The sequence below is a fragment of the Pristiophorus japonicus genome, chromosome 12 (assembly GCF_044704955.1).
Source record: "Pristiophorus japonicus isolate sPriJap1 chromosome 12, sPriJap1.hap1, whole genome shotgun sequence".
NCBI lineage: Eukaryota > Metazoa > Chordata > Chondrichthyes > Pristiophoridae > Pristiophorus > Pristiophorus japonicus.
The window spans coordinates 31,119,570-31,146,848 of NC_091988.1; the positions used below are offsets into that span (position 1 = coordinate 31,119,570).

The 27,279-nt window shown below is 43.7% G+C and overlaps 1 protein-coding gene across 1 annotated transcript; it reads left to right on the plus strand.

Annotated features, from left to right (window-relative positions):
- On the plus strand, positions 1 to 25,808 carry LOC139277172 (ADP-ribosylation factor 4-like). Its single transcript, XM_070895272.1, has 6 exons — positions 1 to 143; positions 7,888 to 7,968; positions 10,952 to 11,061; positions 19,273 to 19,344; positions 21,913 to 22,038; positions 24,540 to 25,808. The coding sequence occupies exons 1-6, from the start codon at positions 77 to 79 to the stop codon at positions 24,624 to 24,626; spliced, it is 543 nt and encodes a 180-aa protein (XP_070751373.1). The 5' UTR covers positions 1 to 76; the 3' UTR covers positions 24,627 to 25,808.
- Positions 25,809 to 27,279: the final 1,471 nt, after the last annotated feature.

Genomic DNA, 27,279 nt, shown 5'->3' on the forward strand with positions numbered 1-27,279 from the left:
GGGCTGTGACGTGGCAGGGCCCGTGACGTGGCAGAGCCCGAGCCGGACGCAGGAGTGCCAGCGCTCGGTCACCGCCATGGGTATCAGCCTTTCCTACATCTTAAACAAGCTGTTGAGCAAGAGGCAAGTGCGAATATTAATGGGTGAGTATGGAGAGAGGAGGATGAGGATGAGGTGGGGGAAATAAAAGAAAGCGTGTGAGCGAGGCAAGCCGTTTGCTGATTGATGGCTTCCCCCTCCCTCTCCGGGCTGGCTGGCTGGCTCCTTGTGCAGGCGGCCCCGAGGGCCTCGCTTCCTTTGTTCGGTGCTCGGCTCAGGTTTCGTGGCCGTGCCGGCGTGCTGTGTGCACGCCCCGCACCCCGCGTTTCTTTTTCGGGTTCTATTTATTTGGGAGAGCCGGGCGGATATGTCACAAATATTTAATCTGAGTGGAGAGTGTGTGTGTGTGTGTGTGTGTGTGTGAGGTCGGGGCCCGGTGCCGCTGCTATTGAAAGGTGCGATAGTGGTGGTGGTGGGCCTGGAGCGCGGGCTTGGCGAGGATGAGTTCCTGGCCGGCTCTGAAATGGCATAGCCGAAAGTTCCGCTCCGCACCCCGCGGATCTCTGGCCTTTCCCGTTAGTGTGGCTCGAGCTGTTGTCTTCCTGTGAGATGCGGAGCCGCCGCGGCTGCCACATCACTTCACCGATTAGTTGAGACAACAGGTCTTGGATTTTGAGCTTGGCTTTGAGCCTGTCCGCGCTTACCCGTGGCATCATAGGCAGTCCCTCCAAATCGTTACAGAGAGTAAGTTGGACAACAACTTCCGGATAGCAGAGAGTTGGAGTTTAATGCCCAAATCAGGAAGTTGCTATCTGAGTTACCCTGCTCCTCCACAAGTTTCGCTGCACCACTATCTTGCTGGGCGACTTGGCATTGAAACACATGGAAGGCGTGAAGTTGCGGTACTTGCCCAATATACTCACCAAAAATGTTACTGCTGGCCATTCTAGTTTAATGGAGTTTAAACGACGTGATAAATCTTAGGCCATTGTCTTCACTCCCCTCCACAAACTCCGTCAACTCCATCCCTCTCCCTAGTAACTGAAGTGAACAACCAATCACATAGCTGCCGACACAAACATCGCCCAACTCCAATGCTGCTGAAATCCTCACCCATGCCTTTGTTGTCTCTAGACTTGATTATTCCAATGCTCTTGAGTCCGGCCTTCCATTTTCCACCCTCCATAAACTTGAGCTCATTCAAAACTCTGCTCATTATCATCATAGGCATTCACTCGAAATCAAGGAAGACTTGCTTCCACTCTAAAAGTTAGTTCTCAGGTCAATACAGTCCAATACGGGAATTGCAGTCTCTCTCACGGGTGGGACAGACAGCCACAGAAGGAAAGGGTGGGTGGGAATTTGGTTTGCCGCGCGCTCGTTTTCTGCATGCTCTCTGCGACAAGACTCTTAAGTACTCTGCTGCCTGTATCCTAACTTGCACCAAGTCCCATTCACCCATCACACCTGTGCTCGCTGACTTACATTGGCTCCTGGTCCGGCAATACCTCAATTTTAAAATTCTCATCCTTGTTTTCAAATCCCTCTGTGGGCTCACCCCATTTTATCTCCCAAACCTCCTTCAGCCCTACAACCCTTTGAGACCTCTGTGCTCCTCCCAATTCTGGCCTCTTGTGCATCCCCGATTTTTAATTGTTCCACCACAGGCATACATGCCTTCAGCTGTCGAGGCCTGAAACTCTGGAATTCCTCCCGAAACCTCTCCCTCTCCCCTCCTTTTAAGATGCTCATTTAAACGTACTTCATTGTTCCAGCTTTTTGGTCATCTGCCCTAATATGTCCTTATGTGGCTCGACATCGAATTTTATTTGATCCCATCTTTCTTTCCCTCTTTATTTTACTTTATGTACATAATGTGGGATTGAATATTCTAACTTGCACTTCCTGGTTCAGACTCTGCACTGCTCATTAAGAATTCTTCAATCTGATTGGTTGAGGAGATGCACAGTTGCATTCCCTGTTCACAGATCCTCGAGGCCGCTGCACCAAATGGATTTCTAATCACCAAGTTCCATTGTAAATACCCATAGAAAGTCTGTGGACGAGTGTAAGTGCAATTAACAGCAGGCGCTGTTTGTTCGCCACTGACCACAAAATGCGAGCCACTATTTTTCCTGTTCTGGTGGTAGTTTTGGGAGTGAATCTTTAACCAAAGTTTTTAACACTTGCTATCAGGAAATTCTAACACTCCTGTGCTCGTCTTTGGTCCAGTGTGACGCTGGTATTAATAAAGTCACTATAATGTCAGGTATAACTTTTTTAAACTAACCGTATACATCTAAACAACAAAAAATAAGCATTCGTTCATATTTTTCTCTAATTTTTCTGTCCCTCTCCCAGTCAAACTCTTTTTATCGTTGCTTCTCATTTCTCCCCAACTCCTTTCTTCTCTCTCCCAGCTCCTACCTCCTACTCTATCAACCCCACTCCCACTAAAATCCTGACCACCCAACCTCCCTTTTATCCCCATACTAACTGACATAAAGGCTTTTTCATCTGCAGATGCTGTCTCCTTTTTTTTCAAATTCACTATCACCTCCACTCAAAATAAAGCACCTTCTGTTCTTGCTTACTACTACTTTACATTCATCTCAAAGGTCCTTTAACATATCACCTCCCAACTTGGTGCCTTTCTCTGTACAATTCCCAATTTAAATCCTTCCAATCCATCTTCAGTCCCTCCCACAATGCCAAAAGAGCTCTAAACAAAGTTACAAATGACATTCTCTGACTTTGAGCATGGTAAGTTATAAGAACATAAGAAATAGGAGCAGGAGTAGGCCCCTCGAGCTTTCTCCGCCATTCAATAAGATCATGGCTGATCTTATCATGGACTCAGCTCCACTTCCCTATCCGCTCCCCGTAACCCTCATCGCTCAAAAATCTGTCCATCTCCGCCTTAAATATATTCAATGACACAATCTCCATAGCTCTCTGGAGCAGAGAATTCCATAGATTTACAACCCTCAGAGAAGAAATTCCTCATCTCAGTTTTAAATGGGCAGTTTTTTATTCTAAGACGATGTCCCCGAGCTTTAGTTTCCCCTATGAGTGGAAATAGCCCCTCTGCATCCACTTTGCTGAGCCCCCTCATTATCTTATGTTTCAAAAGATCACATCTCATTCTTCTGAACTCCAATGTGTATAGGCTCAACCTTTCCACTTAAGTTAACCCCCTCATCTCCAGAATCATCCTAGTGAACCTTCTCTGAACAGCCTCCAAATCAAGTACAGGTTTGAATGTCTGAAATGTGGAAAGTTCCGAATCCGGACACCGGGCCAATCCGTGGCGGGGTTGTCCGGAAACCGGAAAATGTTCCGAAATCCGTACTCCCCCGCTTTGGCGGCTCAGCTCTCGGCGGCCCAACCTGCCTCAACCCGGCTGTCGCCCCCTTACCTCGGCGGCCTGACCTCCCCGACCCCACCTACCTCGGCCCAGGCAAAGACGTTTCAAAATCCGGAAATATCCGGAATGGCCTCAGTCCCGAGGTTTCCGGATTTCGGATGCTCAACCTGTATATCCTTCCTTAAATACGGAGACCAAAACTGTACTCCAGGTGTGGCCTCACCAATACCCTGTACAGTTGTAACAGGACTTCTTTGCTTTTATACTCTTTCCCCCTTTCAATAAAGGCCAATATTACATTTGCCTTCCTGATTACTTGCTGTACTTGCATACTTATCTTTCCTCATCTTCCTCAACCTCTCTGCTGTCCTCAATCCGGTTATCCTCAGTTGTCCAATTCTTATATATAAGGTTCCACTCTTATTTATCTAATCAAAGCAAGAGCATCTCTCTCAGTGGCTCCTCTTTCCATCCTGCGCCATCACCTCCCCATCCATGGTCTCTTCCTCATGCACATACTGTTCCTTGACAGCATCATCCACAGACCTGGGGGTCATCTTCAGCAGGTTTTCTGATTTGCACCAAGCTCTGCCTGTCCACCTTTCTCGATCCTCCATCTGTTCTGTCTGACTGTTTGTCTGACATCCAATCTTGGATGAGTCTCGTTCCTCCAGCTAAACATTGGGAAGATCAAATGCATCATCATCAGCCCCTGCCACAAACTCTGTTTCCTTACTACTGATACCAACTCCTGCCCTGGCTGAAACAGGCCATTCAGGACCTCTGCATTCTATTCGACGCTTAGCTGAGCTTCCGTCCGGGTATGTGGTCAGGGCATATCTTTGACATCTTGCGCTTCTGCCCTTAACTCAGCCCATCTGCTGCCAAAACCTTTATACATGTCGCCTCCAGATTCTCTTACTCCAATGCTCTCATTGTTGGGCTCCGATCTTCTACCCTCATAATCCTCAGCTCATCCAAACTCTCGCTGCTTGTATTTCGTACTGCAGCAAGTCCTGCTTACCCATCATGTCTATCCTCACTAACCACGGTGTCAACCGTAGCTCAGTTGAAAAGAAAAAGAAAGACTTGGATTTCTATAGCGACTTTCACAACCACCGGACGTCTCAAAGCGCTTTACAGCCAATGAAGTACTTTGAGTTTAGTCACTGTTGTAATGTAGGAAACGCGGCAGCCAATTTGTGCATAAGCAAGCTCCCACAAACAATGTGATAAATTACCAGATCATCTGTTTTTATGTTGACTGAGGGATAAATATTGGCCAGGACACCGGGGATAACTCCCCTGCTCTTCGTCGAAATAATGCTATGGGATCTTTTACAGCCACCTGAGAGAGCAGACGGGGCCTCGGTTTAATGTCTCATCCGAAAGACGGCACCTCCGACAGTGCAGCACTGCCTCAGCACTGCACTGGAGTGTCAGCCTAGAGTTTTGTGCTGCAAGTTCCTGGAGTGGGACTTGAACCCACAACCTTCTGACTCCAAGGCGGGAGTGTGACCCACACTGCAGCCTCTGTCAGAAGGTTGTGTGTTCAAGTTTTGCTCTGGCACAAAATCTGGACTTGTATCCCAGTACAGGACTGAGGGAGTGCTGTGTTTCGGATGAGATGTTAAACCGAGGTCCCTGCCTGCCCTCTTAGGTGGACATAAAATATCCTATGGTGTTTTGATATTTTGAAGAAGAACAGGAGAGTTCTCCCTGATATCCTGGCTAATATTAAACAAAAACAGATTGCTGTTTGTGGGACCTTGCTGTGTGCAAATTGGCTGCTATGTTTCCCACATTACAACAGTGACTACACTTCAAAAGTTTTAGTTTCATTAGTTTTAACTCCGAGGTAGTGAAAGGCCCTTTCTTTGTGACAAATTTAAAATCCCTTATCTTTAAATCTCTCCATGACCTCTATGTCCCCTTTGATTCTGGCCTCTTGAACATCCTCCCTACTCTTGTCCCAACATTGGCGGCTGTGCTATCGGTGCCTAGGTCCCACTCTTTGGAATTCCCTCCTTAAACCCATCTTTTTCACCTCCTTTAAGACGCTTCTTAATATTTACCCATTTGACCAAGCTTTTGGTCACCCCACCTAATCTCTTTTTCAACGCTGCGAGCATTTTCCTTGCGCCATGAGACATTTTCTATGTTAAAGACACACTGTTGTTTTTCAATTCAGTAAACCTTATTTTACACTTTCTATTTAAGAATATTAAATATTCTCCTTACCCTTTGACAGTGGACCTACGCCCAGTTTTTTTGAGTGAAAAATCAGTTTTTAAGTGGAGAATTCTGATGAAAGCGGTGATAATGTGCAGTATAGATACAGTGTTGAAGATCTGGAGTTCCGGCATCTGTACTGTTCTGGAATCCAGACACCGGGATGATCCGTGGCAGGGTCGTCTGGAATCCGTAAAACGTTCCGGAATCCGGACACCCTGCCAAACTGCTTACCGCCGCCAACCAGGCCCAGGGAAAATCCAAAAATCAAACTCTCAGAACACTCACAGAAATGAAAAAATAAAAACTCCAACCCTACCTCTTCTTCCAGGCCTTCACAGGCACCGCTGCTCCTGGGTCCGCAAGCAGGTCCCCTTCCCTCGGCCAGAACACGGGTGCATCTAAAATGCAGACCGCGGCACAAAATTACGTCCCAAAATCTGGAAATATCGGAACCTGGGCCCAGGCATTTCAGGACTCAGGACGTTGGAAAGACGTTCCGAAGTCCGGAAATATCTGGGCTCAGGCGTTTCCAGATTCGGGACGTTAGAAAGATGCTGTACCTGTACTACATCTTGGGGAGGTGTTAGTTTTTCCAAAATGTTTTCTTCCTGCCTTTCCTGAAAACATTGATTCTTGCTGGGGTGCTCTCCAGTGCGTCACTGAAGTGGGATTTCTTTTGTGCAAGACAAGGGACTCCTTGCGTTTTATTTGCGTGCTTGAAGAGTTACGCCCCTGGGACACAGACACACACACACACGATTGTGTGGCAGGTCTGTCCAATTTCTGCAGCATATTGCGAAATGTTCTAAACACATTGATATATTAAATTGCTAAGTTAGGGTGCATTTACAATGTAGATATTGGCCTGAGACCAGTCACTGCAGTTTGGTTTCCAGTAAGCAGAACCTCGCCCAGCTTCTTTGAGAGAACTCTGCTCATGCATGTCCATAACTAACTTTAAAAAGTTAGAAATTTAAATGAGAGGGGAGGGGCGAATGCATGTTTTCTCTTTAAATTAAGGTTTACAAAGTGATCTGGTGTGGTCCATAGTATCCCTGAGCACTTGATAAAACAGGTTTGATGTCACACTGGATTTGCACTCCATATGGAGTCGTGTACCACTTCACTCGATTCAGTTGGAGCTCTACTCTGCATTTATGCTGCTAGTTTAGTATTGGTAAAGAGCAGAGATCGCTTTCTACCAACCGTACGTTTATAGTGCAAAAGCATGCTTAAACAGCACGAACCAGTAAACTTTAACACATTTTACAACATTATAACGAAGAAAGGTTACTTAAACACAAGGATGATCTTGCCAGGCATCACTTGACGCAAGCCTCGCAGTACGGCAGCCCAGATCAGATAATCAGATGTACAGATCAGTCCACCTGATTTGTGGCGCTACTGATTTCCCAGAATCGGAGAGGCTGAACTCTGCACCATATTCTCCAATCCATGCTTCTGTACGCAAGCATTCGACCAGGAGCAGAGCTCCACAAAAACAGGTCTTCATTCTGTTATATCAGTTTAAATGTAAAACCCTGCTAAATAGAGAATTTTTTTTTACCACATTGAACTACTAAACTTCCACAAAAAATGCAGCAATGGAAAAAATAGTGTTGCAAGAAGAGGAGCACCAGCAAAAGTGGAAAGTTCTCTAGAATAGTGGAGCTGTGCCTGGAGGAGTAGGGCAATTTCTATCCCAGGAATCGATTTTGTTAGTTTTCCCAACAATCTTTATTAAAAATCATGCCAAGTCACCAGATTGGTGTAACACTCCAAAGAGAAGCTATTTTCTCCAGGATGACAGCCATTTTTGGACATTGTTTTCCACCTGGACTTTTGAGCCATCACTAACAAACTGGGTCAAGAAACTGTTTGTTTGTGATATGTTACTTGTTTTATACAAGGACTAGTGGTAGATTTATGTGCTATATATTTGTTCCCTTTTGTTTTTTAGTGGGCAGGCTATATTCGAAAAATACCACTCAAACATAAGGGTGACTGAATGCAAAGATTGGTTGTCTGAAGTGAGGATTGTTTGAAGACCAAAAAAACCCATATACATTCCAGTTGTCACCTTTTATATAAAATTCTAACCAAGAGCTCCAAAAGACCATGGAGGAAAATAATAATGTCTATTTCAGAAATTTATCATGTATTTTTCAAATGAAATGTATATTCACATGCACGGGTAGTATTTTAAGTAAAATAAGCACTAATTTTGATCTCTCTTCCCATACTAGTTGGTTTGGATGCAGCTGGTAAAACAACCATCTTATACAAACTGAAACTAGGGGAAATTGTAACAACTATTCCAACTATTGGTAAGTAAGAATCATCCTGGATTATTGGTTACATCAGACTATCAGTAAGATGTATCTGATTTGTCTCTTTTGAATGTTGTTGGTTAGTTTTATTTGCTGTCTCTTCACATTGCACCCCCTCTGTTTCCTTCTCTCCAAGTTGATCTTTTTATTGACATCTCAGTTGGAGCATAGGGTCAAGCTGGGAACCATTTGCAGTCCTGAAAGGAGGTATATGGTGGTAATTCATGTGTGAATTTGGTCAAGAGATGTTGCTGGATTATTTGACCATGACCATGATCATGGACAAGTCTTGTGCGCCCTCCGCCCTGCATTGAAATTCACTTCCAGTAGTGGTCGTTCGATAATAATCAGGAGCCCTGGCTTTTTTCCCCCCTCTTCTGTGGTGATTGTAGGAACACCAACAAAACCTGATTGAGACATGCTAATTTAGCATATACCAGGGTGGTCGTGACCTGCACCATCTCAAACTTACTTACTAAGCCATCGGGGACCTTGATAGCAACGTCTGGTGGATTTGGGTGTCTGGTCAGTGTGTCAACATCTGCTGACTGTGGGGGCTGAGTCCACACTGATTTATTCAGTGACCCAAACACTGACATGTAGTTAGCATATCTAGATGACACTGCTTTTAATCTGAAGTGCATTTAGATTGAGTCCGCAATCTGTTGTGGGTTGGAATGGAGGAAATGAACAGAACCTGAATGTTTTGGATGATAGTTATCCAAAATCAGGAGCAACCTTTGGGTGAAATACCATTGTTTATACTACAGCCCCAAAGGCTTCCATTTCACCTTAATAATAGAACTGTATACATACATAGCTCTCTCTAAGAAAGATGGGAATGCAATTAAGCATCATTGGATATGTTTAACAAGACAATTTATGTTTTATGATATTCATTGGTGATGGTTGGAAAATCTTTTTAATGCCAGGTGATGAGTTCAAGGTGTGGTTTGAATTATTTAGCAAGCCACCAGTCATGAATGGACGTATTTCCGATAAACAAGCAATATAAAAATAGGTTTGCGCACACTAATGTGAGATGCAAACTAATATCCAAAATAACTGCAGCAAATCAGTTTGGTTAATTGAAAATAAAATTAGCAAAGTCTGAAAATTTAAAATGAAGAAGGAGCACATCTGAAATTAAATTTCTTTTTTTGGATGCTGCTGGGCATTTTTTTGCACTTTCTGGTTTGACCATTCTAGGGTTGAACCGCCAGTCTACTCTGTATATGTGAGGGAGAGATTTGCCTGAAGCTGGTCGGTTTGTCTTGGGAAAATTACTAGTCTGAATATAACTGTAATTTAAAATGAAATAAAAATGAAGTCAAACCTTTGGGGTGTGGCAGGAGTTGGACTTTGTAATGGAGTGAAGGACACAGCAAATTTATTTTGCAAACATTGAACAATGACGTTAATCGAGACTGTCCCACACAATTGGATACCTTGTGTATCACAATATGTTCCATCCCACCCAAAACCATGCAGTTTGCTGGGAGAGACAAAAAAAAAAGCTTAAAAACCCAGGCTGGGGTGGTGGGGAAATCTGGGAAATTCCTCTCTGGCCCATCTAGGCGATTGAAACTATTCAAGTTTGGCCCTGAATTCCCTGCAGCACCTACCTTCTCTAAGAGGTGATTTTGCCCCAGCCAGAAACAGATCCAGCTCTCGCTCGAAGGAATTCAGCAATCAGCATCCGTCGCATGATACAGCAACCTGTATCAGAGGTGCACTAGTCTCTGGGAAAAGAGCCACCTCCTGATATCTGGCCTTGTGCAACTTAGATTTGCGATCCCTGCTTCTCCCTAACCTATTTTATTGGAACAAACGGTCAACTAGAACGCAATCTGTTCCCTTCATTATTTTATAAACCTCTGTCAGATCACCTCTAAGTCTACACTACTCTAAAATGTAGAGTCCCAACTCTTTTAGCCTATATTGATAACAAAGATGCTTTAAACTGGGAATTAGTCTAGTGGCTCTCCTCTGTACCCTCTCCACTCTGTACCCTCTCCAAAGCCTCTATCGCCCACCATGTGAGGAGACCAAAACTGGACACACTATTCCAAGTGCCGCCTGACTGAGGTCTTGTACAAGGAGAAAGTATTCTGCCTCGTATTTGTATCCGATGGATGTCACCCAACACCCTATTTGCTTGAGCTATCGCTTCACATCATTGCTCATGTACCTTTTAAAGATGTATGCACTAGAATGCCCAAATCTCTTTTGGTTTGCACCTTTTTTAATGCTTTTCCTTGAAGGGTGTATGAATGTTGAGCATTTGCCTTGCCCACATGCAAAACAATGCACTTATCCAAGTTGTACATCATTTGCCAGTCATGAGCCCAATCTCCCAACACATTAAGATCTGTCTGAATCAGTCAAGCATAATCTACAGTCCTAACACTCGCCCAGATCTGATAATTTGCAGATCATGCCCCCAGCACTGCTCCCAGCAGGGCACCGCTGGTGACTGGTCTCCAAACTGATCCAGATCCATCAACAACTACTGTTTGCCTACATCCTGCCAGCCAGTTCTCAGTCCAGCTCACTATATTACCACCAGTATCAGAGGCTTCGATCTTCTAGAGAACCTCATCAAAAGCTTTTTGGAAGTCTAAGTAGACAATGTCTACCAGACTTCCCTCATCTGCCAAATTCTTCAAAAAATACAATTAGATTTGGAAGACATGGCTTTTTATGAAGCCACGTTGGTTGTCTCTAATATTCCCCTGACTAATAAATTCAATTGTCAATACAGCAAAGAAATAGACAACCTATGTAAGCTCATTTTAAAGGCATAAAGTATCGCTGCACACAGAGCAACTTCTAATTTGTTGTATGTAAAAATAAAACTGAATATGTCTGAATTACAGTGCATCTAAACATATCCCAGTCAAAGCTGCAACTTGTTATAAGTTAATCGTCTGGTTAAGACTTTGGTTTTATTGTGAATCCGCAATTTATTTTTTTACAGGATTCAATGTTGAAACACTGGAATTCAAAAACATAAGTTTCACTGTGTGGGATGTTGGTGGCCAAGACAAAATTAGACCTCTGTGGAGGCACTATTTCCAGAACACCCAGGTATTTTAATATTTTGTACATTATTCTGCTTAATTCATAAGTTTTGTGTTGAAAAATCTTTCGTGTGTATGACAAACTTGACACAAATCAGTTTCAACTCATTTATTATGCTACAAAAATGCCACATTTTTTTCTTCTAACTGTTTTATGTTTGCATTTTGTGAAATTCCAACTTGCAGGTCACAAAGCTTTGTAATTTCTACAAATAATAACGCAGAAAGCTGTGGCAGTTTTGAGTTCCAAACCAAGAACAATTGGAATACAATTTATTATGAACTGGACGGTGGTTCAGGTTTAAAGAGAGATGCACCACCACTCTTCTCTTTCTTTGAGGAACCAGCATGTTTGTATGCTGTGTGTATTGTCTACCTGTACTTGCAGTCTTCAGTTAAATTCTTAACCTCTCATAACTAATGTAGGTTTTCCCTATGTATGCACTACTGAGAGCCCAAATCTTTCCCCTCACCCGATGCTAGTAGACTCAAACCAGTACGGATAAAAAGGAAAAATATATATAAATGTTGGAAATACACAGCAGGTGCATCAGCATTCAAAATAGAGAAAATATAACCAGTTCACTTCAGGTGTAGACCCTTCGAACGGGAGTTTTTAAAATTTCTGACATCAGTATATTGGTTAAAATGTACCGCAAATTGAAATGGGTCCCACACATTGAGCATTGCGGTTTCTTCTGAAACTTGGAGCATTCTTTGAGGATGTAATGAACAGGGTGGATGAAGGGGAACCAGTGGATGTGGTGTATTTGGACTTCCAGAAGGCATTTGACAAGGTGCCACATAAAAGGTTACTGCACAAGATAAAAGTTCACGGGGTATTGGGGGTAATATATTAGCATGGATAGAGGATTGGCTAACTAACAGATACAAACATGCTGGTTCCTCAAAGAAAGAGAAGAGTGGTGGTGCATCTCTCTTTAAACCTGAACCACCGTCCAGTTCATTATAAATAAATTGTATTCCAATTGTTCTTGGTTTGGAACTCAAAACTGCCACAGCTTTCTGCGATATTATTTGTAGAAATTACAAAGCTTTGTGACCTGCAAGTTGGAATGGTTCATTCTCTGGTTGGAAACCAGTAAGTAGTAGTGGGGTGCCGCAGGGATCAGTGCTGGGACCTCAACTATTTACAATCTATATTAACAAATTAGACGAAGGGACTGAGTGTAACGTGGCCAAGTTTGCTGACGATACAAAGATGGGAGGAAAAGCAATGTGTGAGGAGGACACAAAAAATCTGCAAAAGGACATAGACAGGCTAAGTGAGTGCAGATGGAGTATAATGTTAGAAAGTGTGAGGTCATGCACTTTGGCAGAAAAAAATCAAAGAGCAAGTTATTATTTAAATGGAGAAAGATTGCAAAGTGCCGCAGTACAGTGTGACCTGGGGGTACTTGTGCATGAATCACAAAAGGATAGTATGCAGGTACAGCAAGTGATCAGGAAGGCCAATGGTATCTTGGGCTTTATTGCAAAGGGGATGGAGTATAAAAGAAGGGAAGTCTTGCTGCGGCTATATAAGGTATTGGTGAGGCCACACCTGGAATACTGCGTGCAATTTTAGTTTCCATATTTACTAAAGAATATACTTGCTTTGGAGGCAGTTCAGAGAAGGTTCACTAGGTTGATTCTGGGGATGAGGGGGTTAACTTATGAGGAAAGGTTGAGTAGGTTGGGCCTCTACTCATTGGAATTCAGAAGAATGAGAGGTGATCTTATCGAAACGTATAAGATTATGAGGGGGCTTGACAAGGTGGATGCAGAGAGGATGTTTCCACTGATGGGGGAGACTAGAACTAGAGGGCATGATCTTAGAATAAGGGGCCGCCCATTTAAAACAGATGAGGAGAAATTTCCTCTCAGAAGGTTGTAAATCGTGCAATTCTCTGCCTCAGAGAGCTGTGGAAGCTGGGACATTGAATAAATTTAAGACAGAAATAGACAGTTTCTTAAACGATCAAGGGTTATGGGGAGTGAGTGGGGAAGTGGAGCTGAGTCCGTGATCAGATCAATGATCTTATTGAATGGCGGACTAGGCTCGAGGGGCCGTATGGCCTACTCCTGTTCCTATTTATTATGTTCTTCTTACTGCACACATACAGGCACCTATATGTATACATAGTTTTACAGAAGACGGGAATATATCTCTGATTCGGGAGCTACAATTTGGCATGGGTGGGCACTATTTAATGCACCCGACTTGAGCCTTAGCCCTAAGCATGCTGAGGATATTACTTCTACAATTTCAAGTCTATCTTCAAAATTTTCTCAAGTTCGGTGACGTCAGCTTTCTTACGTTAAAGGCGCTATATATATGCAAGTTGGTGTTTTTGGATTTCTCCTGTTTTGCAGGAGTTGACTCGCACTGCTGTATATTTACTTAGGTGATAGTATAACCCAAGGATGTAACAATAGCATGCACTTAAGATCTGGACTGGATATTTGTGTCTTTTGCACAAATGCTTCCTTGATTCTCCTGAAGGTGCCAGTTATAATTAGACTTACAGTACAATGGGCCCAAGTTTCCACACGCGCCTAGAACGGCGCAGTCCCGACCTGGACGCCCGTTTTTCACGCCACAAAGTGCGCCTAAAAAAATCTTCCGTATTCTCCACCTCCCTGCAGGTCCTCTGGCCCTCGGCGCAGCGCAGCATGAGCTGTGGGGGGGCGGAGCCAGGTCCCTGCGCTGAAAACAGTGCCGGGACCTCTACACATGCGCGCTACAGTGGGCACGCAAGTGCAGTAGCTCCAGGCGCCGAACTGTGTGGGAGGGGCCCGAAGCCCCTAGCCCTGGCCGAATGGCCTCATTGGGGCTGGGTGAATAAGGCTCCTCCCACGGCCAGCTCCTGCTCCTCCTCCCCCCCCCCCCCCCCCCCAGACCAGACCCGACCCCCCCCCCCCCCGCCTCCGGACCAGACCCGACACTCGCCCCCCCCCCCCCCCCCCCCGCCTCTGGACCAGACCCGACATCCGCTCCCCCCCCCCCCCCCGCCTCCGGACCAGACCCTCCCCCCGACTGACCTGACTCGACCCGACCCGCGCTCCTGTTCCCGCTCCCCGACTGGACCTGACCCGACCCGAGCTCCTGTTCCCGCTCCCCGCGCCCCCGACTGGACCCGACCCGAGCTCCTGTTCTCCCCCCACTCCCCCCCCCCCGACTGGACCCGACCCGCGCTCCTGTTCCCGCTCCCCGCACCCCCGACTGGACCCGACCCGACCTGAGCTCCTGTTCCCGCTCCACCCCCCAACTGGACCTGACCCGAGCTCCTGTTCCCGCTCCGCCCCCCCCTCGACTGGACCCGACCCGACCCGCGCTCCTGTTCCTGCTCCCCGACTGGACCCGACCCGCGCTCCTGTTCCCACTCCCCACTCCCCGGACCCGACCTGCGCTCCTGTTCCCGCCCCCCCCGACTGGACCCGACCCGACTCCCGCTCCCGGACTGGGTCCGACCTGACCTCCCTCCCCCCCCCTCCCTCTCTCTCCCTCCCCACCCGAACCGACCCGACCCGACCCGATGCCACCTACCTGTAAATCTGGTGCTGGGGACGGGCCCTGCCCGAAGTCTCGGGCCGGCCTGTTCAGCCTTCGGTCCCGAAAGGCCTGCCTGAAGCACTTTCACACAGGTCGGAAGATGGTTTATTTAATCTTTTCTTTGCTTATAAATGTTTATTCAGGTTGGATTTATTTGTATAAGTATAAATAAGGATTTATTATAGAATTTAATGACTTCCCTTCCCCCTCCCTCCCCCCCCACCTCGTTCTGGACGCCTAATTTGTAACCTGCGCCTGATTTTTTTAATGTGTAGAACAGGTTTTTTAAGTTCTACAAAAATCTTCACTTGCTCCATTCTACTTTAGTTTGGAGTACGTTTTCACTGTGGAAACTTTCAAATCAGGCGTCAGTGGCCGGACACGCCCCCTTTTGAAGAAAAAATTCTGTTCCAAAGTAGAACTGTTCTACCTGACTAGAACTGCAGAAAAAAAAATGTGGAGACTTGCCATTTCTAAGATAGTCCGTTCTCCACCAGTTGCTCCTAAAAATCAGGCGCAAATCATGTGGAAACTTGGGCCCAATGTCTCTACTTAATGATTAAAAATAAAGAATGCATCACACTTTCCCACGTCAGTAGATTGTAATACTTGATTTAAACAAGATGTCTTCGAACTGTTCTAGCAGCATTTTTGACCTCTTATTCTCGGCGAAAGCCCTCAAAACTTTCTCTTTAAAAACTTTACTGCCTGCAAGGCATTCTGTTTCAAAAGCCGAAGGGCTAGACTTTCCACTTTCAGGCTAAGGCCGAAAAAAATGGGCCTTGTTCCAGCAATGCGGGACCTATCGCCCGTGCTGATCGCCGGCTCAAGGCCCATTTTTTTTTTGCGATTTTCCACTCTGCCTTAGCCCGGCGATGTCATTTCTCGGCGATCTCCTGATCGCCCAAAGAAAACGGAAGTGAATGGGGAAAAAAAGCTTCCCTAGCAACACATTACTGCACAAGTGCAGGTTGATTTTTTTTTTTCAGGTTGATGCTTCTTCCCATGTTTTGAGAGGTCAAGGGTCTTCACACATACTCAGAGGCTCTGGGTGGGTCTGAGAGAGAGAGAGAGAGAGAGAGAGAGAGAGAGAAAAGGAAGCAGGTCAGAAAATCTTATCCAAATTACAGATAAATGTAAAGAATGGAGGGAGGTGCAGGAAAGAGAAGGGCCAAACCCTTCAGCGAAGAGGCAAATGAGGCCCTCGTAAATGCTGTCAGCTCCAGGTGGGAGGATCTGACATGGGGTGGGCAGGGGAAACCTCCACCCCATGCATATCGCAGGAATTGGTCCGAAATAGCCGACGTAGTCACATCGGCCTCCAATGAAACCCGTACACCGGACCAGTGCCGCAAACGGTGGAACAGCTGCGAGAGTAGTTGAAATTTATATTTATGTATTATTTAATGATCTAAATAGTAACTAGAATCTGTAATGTTATTGGGTTACATTTAAACATAACTAAATTTTACGCAACCCAGCATAAAGTTAAATGTTCACTTGTTATCATTACTTAACTGTTCCCTTTCCATTCTTTCTGAAGTGGTCACTTGTTGGCGTGACTGAAAGGGTCACTTGTTGGCGTGACTGAAAGGGTCACTTGTTGGCGTGACTGAAAGGGTCACTTGTTGGCGTGACTGAAAGGGTCACTTGTTGGCGTGACTGAAAGGGTCACTTGTTGGCGTGACTGAAAGGGTCACTTGTTGGCGTGACTGAAAGGGTCACTTGGCGTGACTGAAAGGGTCACTTGTTATCGTTACTTAAATGGCCACCTGTTCTGTAAAATGTTCACTTTTTCTTCTTGTAACGTTTTGGGGATTTTGAGGGAAGGGTGGGTTGGTGGGAGGGTGTTGTTCATTAGTTCTTAATTTAAAAAAAATTTCTACAACTTTTGAACCTTCTCTCTTATTTACTTAAGTTTTACAATGTACAGTTCTTCATGCAGATTTGTTTGTTCTGTTTCCCCACGGAATATCATTAAATAACTTCACTATGTAAAAGCTGTTTAATAAATAATTCCAATATATGCATAAATAAGGTGATGATACCTATTTATATTCCCTGTCCCCAATTTCTGAGTACAATTTGCATCAATTTTACACTCTCAAATAACTCGGAACAATTCTCCACCCTTCCTCAGAGGCTAAAAATGGCGTCTGTAGTGCCCATTTCCCTCTCTAAGGCCCTGAAAAAGCAACTATTTTTGAGCACTCATTTGGGCCTTGCATCAGCCCAGCGAAGTGCATGCCAAGTGCTGAAACTTGGGATGGGCCTTGTGTGGGCGATCATCTCAGCGATCAAAGTAGAAACTTGGGGGCCTATTTTTCCGGCAATATTTTGTGCCTAGTTTCCACTTTTTGCTCAAAATGGGCGATAGAGGTCCATTTTGGGCCATAGATGGGCCTTAGATGGGCGATGTGAAGTGGAAAGTCTAGCCCTAAGAATGTTGCTGATGGTGTATTATGATGTATTTGTTTGAAGGTGCACTGAAGTTCACAATCACATTTCATGGTTTTATAGAAAAAGGAGTATATGCTTTACAGCTACATTGGCATTTTAATTGTTTTTATATATAAGCTATTGCTTGGCTTTCTAAAGTTTATTTTGATCCACTATCAATGAATGAATGAATTTAAAATATATGCATTTTAGTCTGACAGGGTATCAAATCAAAATCACAACTGATGCATGCTAAATAGTATTTGATAACTTGGTGAACATAGGTGGAACTTTAACTGAATTACACAGAATGTTATCTGAATTTGATAATTGTTTGTTTTATGGAACTGCAACGGTACTTGTGCTGAGTCTTCAAGACCTGGGCCCAAAAATTGCAGAATGTCACACAAATAGTGAGATTGCATGTGAGGGAGTTGAAGGAATTCAAAATAAAGTCATCTCTGTTCCATTGCACGTGTTTGTTTTAAGAGAAAAATATTCTCCCAAACCTCTCAATTTGTTTTTCTGGTCCTACAAAGTGTGATGATCTGCACCTCGGCCTTTGCCAAGTGCTTTTTGAGCTAGATAAATGGTGTGCTACAGCACTTTAGGGGAGGGGACAATTGACCATCAATGAGTGATAAAGCTGAAATCAGGAACTTGCATCATTACTGATGCATTGTTCGTGATTCAGATCAGAACTAACAATCACCGATTCTGATGTCGTCTTGTGTTGGAGTCTCTTGCAGAACAATCAGGTCCTGAGTTACCCAAAATGCTACCTTGAGTGCATTCAACCATTGCTCTACTTTCTGTATATTGATTTTGAGATATGACTGATCAGGAATTATTTGAAATAAAAAATTTCTGTTAAATTATTTCTATCTGTTCTGGCCAGAATTTGAGAGGGATGGGGGGGCGCTCTGTAGCAATCTAATTGTAGTAGTATGACCATATGGAATCTATTGTACAATAGGCTTAGAATGTCTGGGAATTGCACGTAGAAATAGAACCACATTGTCCCAGGCTAGTCATTTGTTATATTTTTTTTTGAGCGTATGTACTCCTTTAAATTTGGATAGAGGGTTTTCATAAGTATATTTATACATTTGGGATCAGAAGCCACTCATGATAAAATAGAACCTACATTGGAAGGGGCTGTTTCCTGAGTTATATGACAACAAAATCTGAAGGTAAGTAATCTCTCCATTAGGATTCCATATTTCTCGTTAATCCCTGGACAGATTTGCTGTATCCAATATCTGTACATTGTGTAGCAAGCTAATGCATTTTGAAGTGTGCAGAGTTTCTGTGATTTAGAGATGACCTCGTCAGAAAGAATCTCCTGCAAATCTACTGGTTTTAACCTGGTATGTATGACCGATAGATAATTAACTGTTTTTTGTCTTTTTAAGCATTTTTTAATATCCTGACCATAGAAAGGGAATCTTTACAGATCTCGCAAAACCTCGAGTGCAAGAAACTGGGACCAAGTATTCTGTTTGAGTTACTGTATATCTTTATTTGTAGGCTTCTTGTATAGATGCCTAATCCGGAGGGCAGATGGTCAGTACAGATGTTTTCTTTTAGGGTTATTGTCTTTAAAATCATTCCCTATGTTTTCCTTTCCCCTGTATTCCCTCTGTCATACACCTACAACTGTGAAGGGTGGTAAATCTCCTCCCAAGGCCTTTGCTTTAGCTCTAGCAATGTGAAGTGTATGATTGGTGTTGTAATGACTGACAAAAATTTTATATTTTGTTCAATTTTTTGTGATATTTTTGTACTCGCGGTGGGACTTAAGAGCTCTGTAAAATTATGACCAGCTTCTGTATTGTCTATCATTGCTACTTATGTTATTTTTAATGTACTTGATTTATAATTTATAGCATAAGTCACATGGTCTGATTTTAAGGGGTGGGGGGAAATAAATAGTTTCCCATCTTCTTGGCACCAGAGTTGATGGCAAGCGTGCAAAGGAGTAGGGAACTGATTCAGTGTTCCACTCTGACAGTACAGTAGATTGAAGTAACATGGTAGTGTTGGAAGATTTGTTGATGGGCTTTTTTATATGTCAAAGCTTTTTTTTTAAAGTAAAAATACATCCTGTAAATGTTACATATGTTCAGTGAAAATGATTTCTAAGAATTCTTGTATTCTCTGCCTTGTCAAAATAAATCTTGCAAATTTTAAGTATATAATATTTCCCTTATCTTATTACAGGCTCTCATTTTTGTGGTCGATAGCAATGACCGAGAGAGAATTCAGGAATCAGCAGAAGAACTGCAGAAAATGGTATGTATCCATCAAGATTTGCATTTGGTACCTTGTTTTCCAATGTTCTAAATTAATGTTATTTTCTGGGACAAATTTAAATCCTTGTGATGGTTTATTGGTTGTACAGATATTCAGTATTTCCTGTTGTGGTGTTGATGGGAATTGGAAGGAATTGAGCCATGTTCCAAAAATTTAAGGATTAATTAAAAGTTATAGATATTTGAAAGTTTTTTCCTGAAATGTTATGAATTAAAATATATTCATGAAGTCATGTGAGTGGCACTGAACATTTAATCAATGTGTTGCTTTAAATTAAGTAAACCAGCAGTAGTGGGTGCTTAATCCAATAGGATTCTATAATTTATTAAATAAATTTGGTTTGTCTGAAAATGTGTATTAAATAAATGGACCTGAGATTCAATTAAAAAATATTAATTAAATAAAAGGGAAAAATACAAAATGGTTGCAAGAAAATGTATTTTTACAATAGAAGTAGTGTAAAATTATAAAATTAATTTGGACCAAATGGGAGTGAGCCAAGAATACTATTGTTTATAAATCTTTGAGCTGGAGATGCGTGGAAATATTTTAAAATCTAATTTATATTGTAGATGCAACCACAGTGGGAACCTGGGCCCACTCTATTCAGGCCACCAAATTGGGAGAGCGGAAGGGGTGAAATACTTATCAATGCAGCTGCAGTGGGAGCCCAGGCAATCGGGATATATCGGACCACAACAGAGTGATAGGGGACACAGATACAGATGTATTTATGAAAAATAACTAAATTAAAAAAATGTAAAATACAGCCATTTCAGAGGGACAGTGGCTACAAGTGCTGTTTTAAATTTGAGGTGAGGGAACACTGAGCGGGCCTGGAGAACTATGTCAGGAAAACGGAACGAGCCTGGTTGGTATATCCTGTCATCTCTCAGCATTCATGGTGGTCATTTCAGAGTCCCACATCTGTGTTTTTTTTTTAAAAAGTGGCACTGTCACTGGATGTTAGTTTTTTCTTATTGTGATACAAGAATACTTTTATGGAGTGACTGCTGCCAACGAACCGGAAGCTGATGCCAATGACCGGACGCTGCGCAAAAGCGTTCTGCGCATTAATCTTGAAATTTCTGCATTTTTTTCCGAGCCCGTGAGACCAGAAAACCCACACTGTGTTCCCGACATATTCCCCCATGCCCGCTCCGTATTCCCGGCATTTTTCGTTGTGAGTCCCAAAGCAAACAACCAAACAAACACAGACTGCGCATGTGCAGCTACTTCCTGGTCATTGGCAGCCTATATATTTTAATGGTGTTTTGGTTTTGAAGATTTTAACCAAATATTCTCTTCTGAAGGCATTTACTTCTTATAATGTATGGTTACAAAGCACTTTCCGATACTTTGCCTAAATAGCCACTTTTGACGTGCGAACCTGTCAGTGAGTGTTGGCAAGCCATTAAATTGTGATGGGGTTTGGTGTGGTAGGCAGCACGGCCAATCCGAATCCAAGCCTTAACTGATATCCAAATGTGCTCATTCCAGTCGGGGTCAGTGGATAGTGATCAAAGATAGGAGTCCTGGCTGATTTTTCTCCTTTTAACCCAAGGGTCCAGGAACCAATTGTATCCCTACTTTCACTCTGGCTGAGGTAATCTAACCCAGAACAGGCTATGAATCAAACTGTGAACCTTCAAATTTGACTTGGCTCAGTTCGTGCTTTCGTTACCAACTAAGCCACTGGGGACCTAGCATTATGGTTTATGCCCCAAAACTGTTGAACGCATTCTCTTGTTGGGTACCTCGCTATATAGGCTCGTTATCTTTTGAGGGATGGAATACATGCATGAATTGCCTAAAGAAAAGCCACTCCAGTGACTCAGTACCAAGCAGATCAGTGAGGTAGCAGGTCTTGGGTGAGTTAACTGATCATAGCTGAGACAGCAGTCAAACTATTGCAATTGAAAGTAATACCCCTGGGTTAGTGATGGTAAATCTTAGCCAGATTTGTCACTTTTGATCATAATAGCAATCTTTACTGGAATTGTGCATCTGATAGCATCAGACTTTGCCGAAGTCCTCCACAGTCAGATAATCTCCCAGCACTAACTGTCCAGTTTTGTGCAACAATAATGGCCACTTAGTTGAAGTACCAGAGAGGAACATCTGCCTTGTGTAGCAGTTTCTGGTCTGTGGGGAGTTATCTCTGCCAGTGTATCAGTAAGGCTGGCTGCAATTTGCTGTAACATTTTTGAGCTAACGAAAAAAATTGGGGGGATGTTAAATGATACAGTCCCTGACTTGACTATGATGTCCTTGTCGTCTAATAGCCTGGCTCGGTTCATACACTAGGAACAGCCATTTGGGCAAGATACTGAAATCCCAGCTTGAGTGTATGTTCAAGAGAGTGGGAGTCTAGTACTAACGTAGGACTGAAGTCGAAATGAACTTCCTGATCTTGGGTGTAACTTGAAATATGGACAGTTTAGCAAACTTACAATCCCCAGATAAATTGAATGATCACACATCTTGCACTCTTGGAATAAATTCGCCATGATAACTGAATCATATTGCTAATTTGTTTTATTCCAGCTTTGCGAAGATGAATTGAGAGATGCAGTTTTATTGGTATTTGCCAATAAACAGGACCTGCCAAATGTCTTGAGCGTGAACGAATTGACAGAAAAATTAGGACTACCGGGTCTTGGTAACAGAACTGTAAGAAATCTATTTAGAGCTGTTACATTGTTAATGTTAGTAATTCATAACACTTTGCATGGAATTATCATAGATGTGTTAGTATTTGCAATATTGGCATTCAATATATGTGCCTTAAACATCATTGAACTTTAAGTTCCCTTAAAATGACAAAATAGGACTTGTCCAACGACTTAAAATCAATCTATATAATGAAAAGCTGGACTGTACAGTCCAGAAAAAGTTTGAAGTTTGATTCCGGGCTAATGTTGAGATAGCTAATTGTAGGCAGGCAAAGCACTTCAGGACGCAACGTTCACCTTCGGCTGATATCAGATCGACCATCTTATTATACATCTTGCACGCTTTTCCTTTCCATTAACGTCAATGGAAAGAACATTTTGGTGTGTATAATGGGTGGCTGATCGAATATCACCTACTTTATCGACATCTTTAGGATTTGGAGAAATATTGACAAAGTGAAAAGTACGGCACTGTCTTAAGATGTGGAGAATGGAAATGCGAAGCCATTTGGAAAATTTTATCGGGTAAAAAGTAATGCATTGGCTATGAAGTGTTTTGGGGAGCCAAGGACATGAACAGTGCTCGGCAAATGTGTATTCTTTAAAATATCTTTTCCTGACCACCAAGAGTTCAAGAAGTCCCCAAAATATCAGAAATTTAATGAGTGGATTTCCTAATTCCTCAATCGATGAATTTGCTTTTTGGTGGGTGGTGTGTATAGAGCTATATAGATTATGAAGATCTCAAGTTTGATCCCTGGGATCAGAGCTGGATTGATGGTAACAATTGTCCTTAGTTTGGGGAGGAAAATTAAGTCGATTCCATCACCTGATCTCAATCCAGTAATCTCTGCTGGAAAATGTGTGCGTGGATACTAGATGTAATATTCCACCATACAATAGGCAGTGCTTCATGTCACAAAAGGTTGACCCACACAAAAGATTGTCCACTTAGATGAGGTACTGGAGGGCTGCCAGTGCTCATGGAAACATTGGCCCCAAGTTTCCACATGATTTGCTCCTGATTTTTAGGAGCAACTGGTGTAGAACGGAGTATCTTAGAAATCGGAATTCTCGTCATTTAGTTTGCTCCAGTTCTAGTCAGTTAGAACAGTTTCACTTTGGAACAGAATTTTTTTTCAAAAGGGGGCGTGTCCGGCCACTGACGCCTGATTTCAAAGTTTCGTCAGTGAAAACTTACTCCAAACTAACTTAGAATGGAGTAAGTGAAGATTTTTGTACGCTCGAAAAAACCTTGTCTACACTTTAGAAAATCAGGCGTAGGTTACAAATCAGGCGTAGGGAATGGGGGGGGGGGGGGTTTAAAGGGAAGTTTACAAACGTTAAACACTTCAGTTTTACAAATAAAGAGCCATCATCAATAATAAATGATAAAAACATCAATAAATCAATCAAAAAAAATTAAGAAATAATTAAAAAAAAAATATCAATAAATAAAACATTTTCTACTTACCGACTGCAGCACTGGGAGCCCTCCAACAGCGTGCTGGGATGCCACCCCCCCACCCCCAGTGTGTCCCTGTCATTGTCTCTATCTCTCTGTCTGTCTGTGTGTGTCTCTCATTCTCTGTCAGTGTCTGTGTTTCTGACAGCGAGGGGGGGGGGGGGGCTGAACGGGCCAGGCCCGAGACTTCGGGCAGGGCCCGTCCCCAGCACCAGATTTACAGGTAGGTGGTGTTGGGTCGGGGTGATGGTGGGAGGGAGGTCGGGTCGGGGGGAGGGAGGTCAGGTCGGATCCAGTCCGGGGGTGGGGGGGGGAGCGGGTGTTGGTGTCGGGTCCGGTCCGGAGGCAGGTGGGGGGGGAGTCTGGTCCGGGGGGGGGGGAGTCAGTGTCGGGTCGGGTCCAGTCTGGTGGGGGTGGTGGTGGTGGGGGGGTGGGGTGTCGGGATCGCGTCCGGCCTGGAGGCGGGGGTCGGGTCGGCAGGAAGCAGGAGCTGGCTGTGGGAGGAGCCTTATTCACGCAGCCCCAGTGAGGCCATTCGGCCAGGGCTAGGGGCTGCGTGCTTCGGGCCCCTCCCACAGTTTCAGGCGCCTGGAGCTACTGCACTTGCGCGCCCACTGTAGCGTGCATGTGCAGAGGTCCCGGCACTGTTTTCGGCGCAGGGACCTGGCTCCGCCTCCTACAGCTCCTGCTGCGTTGCGCCGAGGGCCAGAGGACCTGCAGGGAGCTGGAGAATCTGGAGGGTTTTTTTAGGCGCACTTTGTGGTGCGAAAAACGGGCGTCCAGGTCGGGACTGTGCCGTTCTAGGTGCGGCTCGAAACTTGAGCCCTATGTCACTGGCTCTAGGGGACAAGGGTAAGAGGGGAATTTTAATTAGTTTAATTTTTAAAAATTTGAAATAACCTTGGCCAAATGCCTGTTGATATTTGTTATAAACTATTGTTGCAATCTGAAATGTGTTTTTGTATTGGATTTGGTAAAGATTATATTTTTGTTCATTTGTCTAACACCATATTTTCTTTTTTTTTTTACAACAGTGGTATGTTCAGACTACCTGTGCTACACAAGGACATGGCTTGATTGAAGGGCTTGACTGGTTGTCACTTACACTATCAAAATCCTAGACTGCCACAATTTAAGTTAGCAACTGTGTTTTATTTAACCGGAGACAATTGGTAATACGGTCTTGGATTGGTAACTAGTTTTCATCTCTCAAATATTGTGGTTTCTGCAGCTGTTTTTTTGGCAGCACAGCTTGATTTTCATTGTTTGTGGTCGGTTTCATAAATTGGTGGAAGATTTAATAGATAATTTACAGTTATCTTCTGGTGGGAAAAGTGCACTTCCAATTTGAATACATCGACCCGAACTTCTGTAATAGCTGAAGAATTAGCTTCAAATATATTTGAGCCCAAATAAACAGTTGTTTTTAAAATTTTTACCGTGCCCTTTTTCAGAGTTTTGTGATACCTCAGGTCATTCCAAAACAGACAATCTGCTGAAAAAATATTTCTGTACCATTCCATTTTGTGAAAATAGGGTACCAGTTACTTTTCATTTGGCTTTTATTGAACATGGCTCCTGAATAGACCCAAGCAGTGTGTTGGGGTAAGGTGATAGAGATTTTGGAGTCAGTAAAGTATATTATCCTATAGTCTGGCAGATGTCTGTGTCTCCAATACAAATTAAGTCTTGCTGATTAAAACTTTATGGCCCCTTCCAGAGCAACCCAGTCCACTAGTGTTGAAACAACTTCAAAGGTCCTCCAACCTCCAATGTGGAGCTGTAGACCTCGGAAGTGGTTTTGCTATCTCATGGCGACTGGTTTAATGCAAGGCTGTCTAAAATAATTTAAGGGTTCGCTTTTCTTTAGGTAGACACCTGTACTTGGCAACATAACCAGTTTCAGTCGACCACATCCATCCCCTATTCTGCATATTTGACAGCTGCAAACTCTTAAAGGTTCCTTTCTTCCTTTGTCATAAAACAAGCAATAGGCTGTGCACCCCATTGCAATGTAAACTTTATGACTCTATATAGCATGCTTTCATGTTGGCATTTCTATCGTCTAAGATAAGATCAGATGGTCTTTCTAGTGTATTGAAAGTTGTAACTTTTTAAAAATGTTGCATGTTACTTTTGGTATCAATGTGCTGTTATTCAATGTATAGTTATTGGTTTATTTCTCTACGGATGGGCAAGTCTTCATGAAACTGGAAGATTTTGGAAAATCATAATTCCAATAATGAAAGGTGTCTACACGATACATTTGACATAATTCTAATGAAATAAACTTTATAGAGAAACTTTGTGCTTTGTCATTTAATTCTTTTAGACGCTAATGCTTTGTGTAAATAAAACTTCTTAAGATCATGAGCATGAAATAGAGAGCCAGGAGAATCACATGGAGTCAAGACGAAGTGCACTCTTCCGGTGAAGCAAGAGTTAAGAGGATGGGCAATAATTGGCCAAGATGTAATTAATAGGTATTTTAAAGCCATACATTATGAACTTTAAATAATTTAATTTTATAACATTGTCAAATAGCAAAACTTTCAGCTATTTTGGGAAGTAGAGTTTGTTGGAGAGACAATCATGCTGCAGTGCCATCACTGGTGGAAAGGTGTAGTTTATGGGCTCAAGTTTCAGCCCGAGTTGCTTCTATTTTTTTTGGAGCAACTACTTTAGAATGGAGTACCTTAGAAATTGCAATTCTCGGCATTTAGTTTGCTCCAATTCTAGTGAGTTAGAATAGTTTTGTTTTAGAACAGTTTTTTTTTCAAAAGGGGGCATTACCAACCACTTACGGCTGTTTTGCAAATTTAGGCAGCAAAAACTTACTCCAAACTAACTTAGAATGGAATAAGTGTAGATTTTTGTACGCTCAGAAAAACCTTGCCTACACCTTATAAATTAGGCACAGGGAGCGAGAGATGATGGGGGGGAAGGGAAGTTAGAGTGAAGTTAAGGGATTTTACAAGCATTAACCACTTCGCTTTTACAAATAAAGAGCCATCATCAATAATTGATAAATCAACCAATCAATTAATAAATAAAAAATTTAAAGTTTCTACTCACCTACTGCAGCACCGGGAGCCCTCCAAATAGCCTGCTGGGATGGGCCTCCCCAGGAGATGCCGGTCGGGCGGGCCTCGCCGCCGACAAGGAGCCACCGAGGACGCCACTTTGGGCGGGGCCTGCCTCCCGCAGATGCCGGACTGCTGCCCAGGACTTCAGGCGGGGCCCACTCCCAGCGAGATGGCGGGCAGGCCCCGCCGCCTACGAGTTCGGGCGGGGCCTGCCCCCAAGAGATGCTGGGCGGGCTGCCGCGGAAGAGGTAAGAGCCGTTAGGCCACTCGGCCCGGGATAGGGGCTATGTCCCTCCGGCCAGGGATAGGGTCGTCGCCCGGAGACAGGATACGCTGGGAGGGCCGGGAGCTTACTGCACACGTGCGTGGCCTCCGCTGCGCACATGCGCAGCTGCTGGCACTGTTTTTGGCACAGGGCTGTAGCTCCGCCCCCAGTAGCTCCTGCTGTGCCGCGCCGAGCTGGAAATGGTCCTACAGCTATTGGAGAATCGCGAGGTAAGTATTCGGCGCAATTTCTGCTCTACAAATTAGGCAGGCCTCTCCGATGTGCGCCGTTCTAGCGGGGGTCAGAAACTTGAGGCCACTGTGAAAAGGTTATATAGTTTCTGAATAGACATAGGCATTTATAATTATAAGGAAGTTGCATTTATATAATGCCTTTCACAACCTCAGGACATCGCAAAGCACT

Excerpts from the sequence above, each read along its gene's own strand:
- LOC139277172 (XM_070895272.1), top strand. The coding sequence starts at position 77 with ATGGGTATCAGCCTTTCCTACATCTTAAACAAGCTGTTGAGCAAGAGG. Across the intron at positions 144-7,887 it reads GCAAGTGCGAATATTAATGG|TTGGTTTGGATGCAGCTGGT; the intron begins GTGAGTATGGAG and ends TTCCCATACTAG. Across the intron at positions 19,345-21,912 it reads CAGAAGAACTGCAGAAAATG|CTTTGCGAAGATGAATTGAG; the intron begins GTATGTATCCAT and ends GTTTTATTCCAG.